The 11277-nt window shown below is 36.0% G+C and overlaps 1 protein-coding gene across 3 annotated transcripts; it reads left to right on the forward strand.

The window, feature by feature from the left end:
- The first annotated feature begins 797 nt into the window (after positions 1-797).
- LOC6653340 (probable transcriptional regulatory protein PERMA_0079) lies at positions 798-8680 on the forward strand. 3 transcript variants are annotated; one of them, XM_023181488.2, is made up of 4 exons: positions 798-1281; positions 1344-1521; positions 2914-3014; positions 8234-8323. In XM_023181488.2, exons 1-4 carry the CDS (start codon positions 848-850, stop codon positions 8256-8258), a joined length of 738 nt encoding a protein of 245 aa, XP_023037256.2. In that variant the 5' UTR covers positions 798-847; the 3' UTR covers positions 8259-8323. The 3 variants fall into 3 exon arrangements, with proteins under 3 accessions (XP_023037256.2, XP_023037257.2, XP_002075709.2); XM_002075673.4 differs by lacking the exon at positions 2914-3014 and adding an exon at positions 8391-8680 and having other exon boundaries at positions 802-1281; positions 8234-8329; XM_023181489.2 differs by lacking the exons at positions 2914-3014; positions 8234-8323 and adding an exon at positions 8391-8680 and having other exon boundaries at positions 800-1281.
- The last annotated feature ends 2597 nt before the right edge of the window (positions 8681-11277 follow it).

Genomic DNA, 11277 nt, shown 5'->3' on the forward strand with positions numbered 1-11277 from the left:
GGTGGGGATCGAAAGAGCTTGGGCCCGAAATGGTGGACATGGCTTTTCCAAAAATTACGCAGTCTGTTGTTGCAACTTAGTATTTATTGCTATTAGAACAAACTAATAGCAATATGATTGTAAATAGGCTTCACTGAGGCGACTGAGAGCCCTACACAATTTTTTGCAAACGCAGTCTTTTTTTAAACTAAAATTTGCGGAGTGCATTAAAAAACACGTCAGCACAAGGCGGCGGTTGAAATTGAAAAATTTGATGATGTGGCTGGAATCGTTCTTGTCGTTGTTTTGTACTCTTGGAATCAACAGTAACTCCACGTGGTTATTCGACCTTTTAATTTTAGAAGTGATAGGGATGATTTTCGATCACACCGCAGAATGTGAAAAGGAAAGAGATCTAAATTTATTCTGAAAACCATATACGGGAACTTACATATTTTGATTGTCCATATTGTCAACTTACGAAGAAACTAACAAACGCATTTATTACTTAATCTCACATTTTTCCAGTGAATGACAAATTTTCAGTGTTGAATTTGGAAAATAACGATAAAAAGGCCAATCGCCTGAGATGGGAACGTCTCTTTTGAATGGTAATATGTATGGTAAAATTTCGGCACAGCAAAACCTCGGGCTTTAATGAAATAGTGGATGGAGGATGGCCGCCAATCGGAACCGCGGTTTGTGCATCATTTCCCAAAGATATGGTCGCCGGTGGAAATCGGGCATTTTATTGAATTTCCCGTCGATATAGCAACATTGGAAATCTTTAATCGATGTATCGGAAAACTAATATTTTATTGCTACTATTAAAATTCCCAGCTCTAAGTAGAAATAAACAAGAAAAAAAATGTTACGCAATGTTTTGAATATTTGTTGTGCTCATATTAAACACCCAAATGTGAATTTAACTACTAGACGTTTAATGGCAGGTCACTCCAAATGGGCGAATATCAAACATTTAAAGGCTGAAAAGGATGAATATAAAGCAGTTCTGTTTGCAAAAATTTTAAGACAAATACGTCTGGCGATTCAAGAAGGCGATTCTGTAGATCCAGCTTTAAATTCAATGTTGAGATCAGAAATTGACAAAGCTGTAAAACAGAATGTGCCATTTGACACTATCCAAAATACTTTAAGAAGGTTTCAGAATAACAAAATGCAATTTACGAAACATCGACTAGGTATTCAATATAAGAAAAATGTATTCGTGATTTGTATAATAAATACGAACAACTTTTCCGGATTTAAAATGGACGCAACAGCCATGATTAAGAAATCTGGGTGTGTAACGCCTGTATGTACATGACAATTTTATAAAGCTACAAAAATTTTTAATTTCTTAGAGGCATTTTCGTTGACGTGACGCACATTTTTGAAGATTTTGGATGGATCAGAGCTCGTTTAGCTGAGGTTGTCTTATATCCAAAAAGCCAAACATTTGAAGAAAAAGTTTTTGAAGATGCTATTGAATTTGGAGCTGAAGATGTTAAAGTAGTTGATTGCAGCAGTAGGACAGTTAACGTAAGTTCTATAACATGAAAAAAACCTACTTAAAAGACAGAAAATTAGCCTTAATGGACACACAAGCAAGCACAATTTAAGAAAGAGCGAGAGAAATAGAAGGTTTTGCATCTCTTTATATGAATATATATGAATCTTTATGAATTGCCGAGCAGAAGTAAGGGCATTTCTTTTTATACCCTTGCAAAAAGGCTTTTATATTCTGCACATATTGTATATATCGGATTCAGCCGGATCGGACCAATATACAGATCATTTAGCTCCCAAACATGAATGTCACGAAGATTCACTTTTCCTAATAACTTGTTGTTTTTAAAGCTGTTGTCACAAAACTTAATATTAATATTCAAAATTTGGTAAAATTAGTACCAAGTTTGATCAATCGGGCAGGGCATTTTTTAAGGACTTTACTCTAGGTGGCCAGAGGAAAAATTTGTCCTAGAGTCCCAACCCAACCGTGTTAAGACGACTCGGAACCTACTGTAGTGTAAAAGAAACGCTTTGAACGGGAACCAGTTGAAAGGAAAAAGGACGAAAAGAGAAAGTCTTCCGAGTCGTCTTAATAGGAGATTTTACGACGTTTATACACGTGAACGAGGAAAATTGGTTTGTAGCAAATTAAAGCACTTATTCTGCATGTAGTGTCAACTGTCAACTTCAGATGAGACCTTGAATTCGAGAATGTTTGTGGCACTGAATTGAGCAGGTACTATTCAATACACGAATTGTGACCGAAGGGTTGTGGCTCACTCATACCAAAACATTTGCAATAAAAAAAGGTGTTCAATGAAAGACGTTAGTACTTGTTGAATTTGTTTAATGTTTATTTATTTATATAGCACATAAACCAGTGACTAAAGGTTGTCGCAACCAACCAAGTGAGATTACAAAGGTAGAGATAGGGGCTAAAGACACAGCGAAGCAGCGTTAGAAAATCGACATATCACCGCGCGAAATTATTATTGGGGTTTATTAATATATCATCGCCGGTGATCTGCGGAACGACATATCTCCGCGCGAAATTATGCCGTTTAGGGCATAGCGACATATCTCCGCCCAGTACATTTTTCTGGCGGAGATATGTCGCATTTTTAACGGCGAAGATATGTCGTTGTAAAACGTCGTTTTACAACGAAATATCATCGCCGGTGATCTGCGCGGAGATATGTCGTTTCAAAACGTCATATCTTCGCCGTTAGAAAAACGACATATCACCGCGCGAAATTATTATTGGGGCTTATTATTATATCATCGCCGGTGATCTGCGGAACGACATATCTCCGTGCGAAATTATGCCGTTTCGTTTTCCGCGCGGAGATATGTCGTTTTTCTAACGGCGGAGATATGTCGTTACCCCAATCTAAACACCAATAAAAGTATTCCCAAAAATAGATATATTTCATATCCAACTTCTTACATACTTGCTCACAAGCTCTTAATTATATGCTGACAAAAATCCTGGAGCACGTGCAGAATTTATATATCAAAAAGTGGTGAGTATGTTTTTTGCATATAAATCCTCATCGACAGTATATTTGATGAACTGTCATTCATTCGTTGATAAATTTTTGTGATCAGCACTAAATACCTTCATTAGAATGAGTAAGTTATACATTTGACATTTTGGAGAAATCATGCATGTTCAGAAAATTTCTGGCATATTTTAGTTAGGTGTTGTTTACGCATTTTCGAAAATTGGTTGTGGCCAGATTATGATTACTACGTGGCCATTTGGCCACGCTCGTATTTCAGAAAAAATTCCTGCAATCGGGTGACTATAGCGTAGAGCTCCCATAGAAACGATTGGTCCAAAACAGGGTCTTTCACGATCAACTTCCTTTAAAAAAACAAATTACATGCGTCGCATTGGTGCTGCTTAAGATTTTAGACCGTTCTTTCGCGAACACACCAGATTTTATATAAAAGGTTTTTTCACTTTGACAGGTAACGGTAGAGTAGCAAAAAAACTTGACAGGGTCAAAGTTAGCCCCGCCCCTCAGGTTTTTATATGTATATTTATTTCCAATCTATCCTAAATGGACAATAAACAAATGTTATCAAAGGTAAACATAAAATGTTTTTTAGTTAGGTCAAATAAATATTGTGTGATACATGAACTTTGCTAGAAAGTAGTTTTTTTATACCCTTGCAAATAGGGTAAATTAATTTTGGTCAGAAGTGTGCAACGCATAGAAGGAAGCATATCCGATCATATAAAGTATATATATTCTTGATCAGCACGACGAGACGAGTTCAAATAGTCATGTCCGTCCGTCTGGATCAGCGCAAGCTCCTCCTAGACCGTAAGAGCTACAGAGCTGAAATTGCATGTCGGCTTGTGTATAGTGCACAGGTTGTATATCTCGGATTCAGCCGGATCGGACCACTAAACAATATAGCTCCCATACAGAGGGCAAGTCACGAGCAGTGACTTTTCTCAATAACTTCGTTATTATTTGAGATATTGTCGTGATATTGAATTGAACATATTAGACTTGTAAACGACTCTGGCAAATTTGATGAAGATCGGGTGACTATATCATATAGCTCCCATAGGAACGATCGGTCGAAAAAAGTGACTTGGTGAATAACCTCGATACTTTTTACGCGACTGCTTTCAAATTAGACATTTGTAAGTAACAAAAAACTTGCAAGGGTATACAAACTTTAACGCGGTCGAAGTTGACCCGGCCCTTTGGTTTTTATGAAATATTTTTGTACATATATAGTTTATTTATATTTTTATATAAAGTCTACTAAAAAATATCAAAGAAGCTAACTTCGGATATGCCGAAGTTTATACATTATACGTATACCCCTGCAGTCCTTGGCAATAATATTTTTACATTTGGAAATTTCTTTCCCTGCAACTCAATTCATCATACACAAACACAAACAAAACATTATTTCTCTTTTTACTAAAATTTCTATGTGTGTATGCATGTGCTCTGTTGATTTGATGATGACGTAGTAGGCAGCAAGCAGCGCTGCCGGCAGCATTTTGAACCGGTTTATATTGACTGTAACTTGTGTTCTATTTATCCGATCGGATTGAAATTTTGGGATCTGATGTTTTATATCCAATTCTATCAGGATAGTAATTAGTAAATTTCATGGGGATACTCCAATTTTTATAAATTTTTATGAAAATGTTTCTTATAGAGCTATATGATATAGTGGTTCGATCCTGATACTTGATCTGCTCCAGATAATAAAAAGCAAAGAAAAAAAATTTCAGCCCGATAGCTCTTAAAATGGCTGAGTAAAACGCATACGCACGGACGGACAGACGGACATGGCTATATCGACTCAGCTTCTCATGCTAATCAAGAATATATATACTTTATGGGGTCGGAAACGTTTCCTTCTGTGCATTAAAAACATCTGACCAATTTTATATTACCCTCTGCAAGGGTATAAAAAGAGATAACTTTGAGAACGTAATAATTGTAATCTGTATTGAACGAAAATGTCTTAACGACTAACTTATAATTATTCATACATAGGGATGGCAAAATTAATCATATGATACACAATAATCGATTAATTTGTTTCAACTTGCGATTAAATATAATCGATTAAGGATATTCGATTGATTGATTCAATAATCGATTATTCGATGAAATAATCGATTGGGTGAGTGAAATTTAGCACGAAGTGATCTTAACAGATCTGTAAAACAACCACTAGAAATAAGCTCAAAAAAATTTACTGGCTCAATTTGATCGTCGGTTTTTGTTGACTTCAGCAACTTTGCTGAACCACCTCTTCAAGAGAATCCATTTTGAAGATGGTCTTGCCTTTGCTTCAGTAATGAAAAATATACGGAAAGAAATGGCAACTGTAACCCATGCAAATGAAAGCCAAGACAGTGTTTGTGATGGCTCAGTTGGTGGTGAAGTGAAATTTGACTTATGGGCCTACCACAAATCGTTGGCACATAAACGGCGTCGAAGACGAGCTGAGCTTATTTCTAAACGCTCCTGAAACCCAACGTCATTGACGCCTAGGTAGAAATGCTTTCGGTATACCCAAAATTGAATACAGTTGCACAACGCTAGTGTTTTTTGCTATGTACATCTGTACCAGCTGAGAGCCTGTTCTCTAAAGCGGGAAACACGGCAACCGAAAAAAGAAACAGATTAACTACGGAACATCTATCTGAACTTCTGTTCTTAAACCCCGGCGTACTTACTAACAAAAATGTTTTAAATATATATAAATGAAAAATTTTACTGTTTTCTTTCCTCGGTAGATGAGTTGTCTAAGTGGCCAAGTTATTTAGTTAACTGAGCAACGAGGATTCGGATTCGAATCCCAGGCTAGTGTATGGATGTAGTTTTCGTCCAAGCCGAAGGCCTTAGTTGCAAGTGCTTGTAAAATATAGTTAGGTTGATAGTTTTCAACTATGTATGTATATCCTACTTTAACAATAACAATAAAAATACTGTTTTATTTACTACTTTTCTATAAAATATATAAGAATTTGAAAAAGTCATAAAAAGGAATACCATAAAAATAATCGTTAAATTAATCGATTACTTTCATTTTTTGCGATTATTCGCGATTAGTAGTCGCAAGGAAAAAAATAATCATATGATACAATAATCGATTAATTAATTTTTTTTGCTATTCATACAGATTTATGGTTCGGATTACAGACCCATTGATATTTGTATTGGGAGCTGTTTATCTGGCGACAAGGGATCTATGTTTTTATTGGGTAATTTATTTTTGCCTTCTAAGCGTTCTTGCGCTTGGAAGATTTTGGGTGACAGCTTCGAATTTTGATTAGTTTCGATTGCATTCGGTGCTTTATATACCAAAAGGGGGTGAAGTTACGTTGGTGAATAGAGTGGGAAGTAAAGGGGTGTGGGTGAATGGAGTAGCGGATATATTACTATATAATTTCTTCCGATTTATTGTTTTTCCTTTGGTATTTTCTAGGTAAAATTAAATTTTTAGGGTATTTTAACTTCGAAAGTGCTCTCATTTTTTATAAAGTATAAATATGAAGGGTTTATCAATAGGTGCGCTTCAACTTTTTTCCGATAGGGAGGGCGAACGACGAAATATTTTTTATTTATTGTCATTTGTTAACTTCATGAGTATACATTTCATCATGGAACGCTACACACTTGAACAACGATTGCAGATCGTGGAAATTTTTTATGAAAAAATTCGTTCTGTTGCTACTACTTTAAGAGCATTACGGCCATTTTACGGTCCATTTAACAAGCCATCCCGTTCGACAATCGACCGTCTAGTAAAAAAATTTGAATCTACGTTTTCGCTACATAATGTTCCGGTACCAGTGAGAGCAAGAAGTGCACGAAGTGTTAAAAATATTGCTGCCACAAGCCACACAGTATACGTTACAATTGATTTGTTGAAGAGTAAGTTCGATGAGCGTGTTATTTCCAGAAATGGACCGGTCGAATGGCCGCCGCGCTCGTGTGATTTGACGCCTCTAGACTATTTTCTTTGGGGTTATGTGAAGTCATTTGTCTACTGTAACAAGTCGGCGACGATTGGTGAGCTCAGAGCTAATATTGAACGCGAAATTGGCGGAATTTCGGCCGATTTATGCAAAGTAGTGGTCAAAAATTGGGTTCAACGTTTGCACTTCGTTTGCACGGTGGTCATGCAAAAGAAATCGAATTGCATATTTAAATGTATATGTTCAAAATCGATAATAAAAATTCAAAAAAAGCGCTCTTTTTGAAAGACAAATATATCTGTTTTAGATCTTATACCCTTGAAAAGGGTTTTATACGTTTCCGGCCCCATGAAGTATACATATTCTCCATCAGCATGATAATTGAAGTCGATATGGCCATGTCGGTCTGTACGTCCGTTCATTTAAAAAGCTATCGGAATAAAACTTGGTATTTCAACTACTTAAGATAAAGTATGAAAATCATCCGGATCGGACCACTAAATGATTTAGTGAAGTACGAAAAATAGATCAAGGGGTTGGAGTATGCCTATGAAATTTACTTAAGCAATCGTTTTTGTTATAAAGCATAATTAAAGTATATTAAGTGTAGGTGTATATTAGGTTGAGTAGGAACCCTTTAGATTCAATTTTTTGTTTATACAAATTTTGGGGTTTCAGTTTTGAAAATATATAAAAAAAATGTCCTTATTTTCCTTTTTGTACCATGGTTCTATAGGATGCTGTTTTTTTTTTTTAGTCGCCAAAATTGATGCAACTGGCATAAAAAAGATATTCCGAACTTTAAAGTATATACAGCACCGTATAGCCTTACAGAGGATATTGTAAAATTGGTTAGATGTTTATAACACACACATGGAGACATTTCCGACCGACATATTCCGAAATACATATTTTTGATCAGCATGAGAAGCTAGATCGATATAGCCATGTCCGTCCGACGGTGCAAATCAACATTATGTCGGCTCAACAGCTATTGCCATGATTATTTGAGCTATTTTTAACCCGGAACCACTTCATCATTAAGTGCTTTACGTGAAATCGTTTATCAACCTTACCAAATTCACTAAAGATATAGTTTTGCATAAAACATAATTTCCCATAATTTTAATAAGATCGGATAAATAGAACACAAGTTATTGCCATTATAAATCGGCTTTTTGACTTTGTATGTAACTAAATTTTTTTTGTTCTATCTGTAGTGAGTTAAATTTGGACAATTTATATTGACTTAAAAAAAAATTATCGTTTCAGTTTAAATGTGACCCGACTTATTTAACTGCCCTTTGTAAGCGTTTGCAAATTAATGGATACACCGTTGAGAAAAGTGAACATATTTTTTACGCACATGTATAAAATATTATTAGGCATATACTGAAACATTAAGTTAAAGAAATCTTATATATTCCAGGATCCGGTCAAATTAACTTCTGAACTACATGATGCCTACCAGGTATTTTTAAAGAAACTACAGATTCTACCGGGTGTAGAAAACATATATGATAACGTAAAAGAATAAATATTGTTCACGCCACCGGGACGAGGAATACTCCTGTAAATCGCCATAGTTAATCTGGTACGAGACTTTGATTCGAACACCCGTTCTTTTTCCTTTTTATATTCGAAACTCCTGTATATTTCAAATCGAAACATTTCGTGTGTGCCGGGTTATCTGTGAATAAACTGAATATATTAAACGAAGTCCCGCGCTTTTTAATTATTTCATCAGCTCACCATATCACGAAGATATATTGGCACCCGCCAAAAGTTGCACTCTCATTGGATCCTTCCGCCCCTCCAAAAACATTGGTCCTTCGAGCAGAATATCCTTCCGCTCCTCCAGCTTGCATTGGCGGAATTCCTGATAGGTACAACATTTCCTTTTAAAACTTTCATACACATTACACCTAGACCTCGCTTTGCGTTGGGGATACGTCCCAAAAAAAACGACGCAAAGTGAATTAAGATTTTTTATAGGCAACCATGGAAAGATCAAAGATAGGTTCCCGGGCCATGAAAATACTAATTTTTAGAAAGAAAAATTTAACAAAGTAAACATTTAAAAACAAAAATGTTATTGCATTCATTCATTAAAAAAAAAACTGCTTCCATTAAATCAAAATAACCTATTCAATTATTTATCTTTATGAGTTTTTAGTGGCTTTAATTTAAGTTTAGTTTTAACTTGTCCAGAGTTTGGTGAATAGCTTTTTTTTGTAAGTTTTAATAAATTTCTTGGTATCAGTTGATGTTTGCAGCTACCGCCTGGGATACCTTAAAACTTCTGTTCTCCATTGCTTGGTCAATCAAGCCCATCGCTTTTGAAATTTGTTTGGAGGTTAAACACTGTTCAACGAACATTTCTACTAGACCGTCCCCGAGTTTTGATAGTGTTCACGCCACCGGGTGAACAGCAGAGAGTGAGGGGTAGGGTTTTTTCCAAAACCGAATTCGGTCATACTGAGGAGGGTGACGAAGGGTTCTGCTGTAAATCGCCATATTCAATCCAGTACGAACATCTAACCCGAACACCCGTTTTTTCATTGCTTTCGATAATATACCTGTTTGCAACCCGAAACATTCTCGTGTGTGTCGGGACATCTAACATGTAACATAAATAGAAATAAACCAGAATTAATCTTAAACGAAGTTCTCGCGTGTTTTAATTGCATTACTCACTCACCAGACCCCTGCAGAAATTGGCACCCGCCAATCACTTCAGGCTTATTCGGGTCCTTCCGCCCCTCCACAAACATTGGTCCTTCGAGCCGGATATCCTTCCGCTATTCCAGCTTGCATCGGCGGAATTCCTGATAAGTACAAAATTTCTTATTATATCCCATTACAAACTTACAAAAGTGTGAGGTTTCCCGCTCTTCCATAGCGACCTACACACTTCTGTATACTTGTATGTACATACCTGACCTGTTCCAAGGGTTACATGGTATTTCCCGATCATTTTTGTGTTAGGAAGTGCATTTTTTTTTCATTCTTCGAAATTCTGATTGTCCAAAAGTCCAATTGCATAGCAATACATATGTATGTATATACACACATATACATACATACATGTAAAAACAGCTGTTTTCTAACCTGCAAGTAAAGGTGTTTAATAATCGAGAATGAATTTATAAAGTACCACTTACCTTTACTTAAAGTGTAAAGTACACTTCACGGGCTGATCATTAGTCCATCGGCATAAATTATTTATGTCAAATAATTTTTACATCCATACATACATACATTTGTACATACAATTTAATTTTTGCCGCGGTAACCACTCTCATATGTACATACATACATATGTCCACATACAATTTGAATTCACCCACACAAAATTAATTGCAGCCACTCCGATTGGCTTTCCGCAATTTAATAATTCGAAACCTACATAATTAAAGCAGGAAATCGTGATTTTCGTTAAACAATTTACAATTAATTAAATTCACAAAGCATAAAACACGGCAGAACAGCTGACTCCCGATCAGTGCTGACACTCAAGTCTCATCAGTGCTGACACTTGAGCCAAGCCGTGACTCGGTCACGACATCCATATTTTCCTTCGTGATTTTCGTATTGTGCAAAAATATTTCAATCGACTGATTGAATTTAATTCGCAAACTATTTTCTAAAGAAAAATAAAAACCTTTTATTTATATGGAATTAATATTTTTGCTTGTCTTGGTGCATTTTGAACTTTTCCTCACAGATCCATGAAATTGATCTTGTCCGTTTAATGAATTAATTCCAAGTTTTTTTTTTCCTTCGTTCGAAAGTTATCGGCACTCCCAATCCTACTGATCTCAATTTTTCCATATTTTTAAATACTCTTATAAATTTTAACATTTTTCCACATTGTATAAATTTTAATATCCAAGTGATTATATATCCTTATAATTATTCCCACAACTGCGAGGAAAATTATAAATCCTTCTAATTTCATTTATGCGATCTTTGCTTATTCATTGTGGTCATTAAAAAGAGGAGACATTTCTCCTTCTCACTCCTCCTCTATCCTTAAATTATACAGTCCACTTACAGCTTCGTTTCGATCTCCTCGCTTGAGAGCTCTAAGTCCACGTTTGTTGCCATTCGATTCGTAATAGCCCAGAGGACACTCTACGATGTCTCTTTCCGACTTTGTTGCCGTGTGCGAGGCATTAACGGCGTTCGAGGCTCGCGAGGCCCAGGCTTTAGCTGACGATGTGCCACTCGTCTCTATTAAAATACACTTAGACCAGCTTAAGTCACTTTGGGCAAAAGTCGAGGCAGAGTTTTCACGATGCTATAAAGCCTTG

The sequence above is a fragment of the Drosophila willistoni genome, unplaced genomic scaffold, assembly GCF_018902025.1.
Source record: "Drosophila willistoni isolate 14030-0811.24 unplaced genomic scaffold, UCI_dwil_1.1 Seg531, whole genome shotgun sequence".
Taxonomy (NCBI): domain Eukaryota; kingdom Metazoa; phylum Arthropoda; class Insecta; order Diptera; family Drosophilidae; genus Drosophila; species Drosophila willistoni.

Coding starts and splice junctions, on each gene's coding strand:
- LOC6653340 (XM_002075673.4), top strand. CDS start 848: ATGTTACGCAATGTTTTGAATATTTGTTGTGCTCATATTAAACACCCA. Junction 1,522..8,233: donor GCAGCAGTAGGACAGTTAAC/GTAAGTTCTATA, acceptor TTATCGTTTCAG/TTTAAATGTGACCCGACTTA. Junction 8,330..8,390: donor AACATATTTTTTACGCACAT/GTATAAAATATT, acceptor TATATATTCCAG/GATCCGGTCAAATTAACTTC.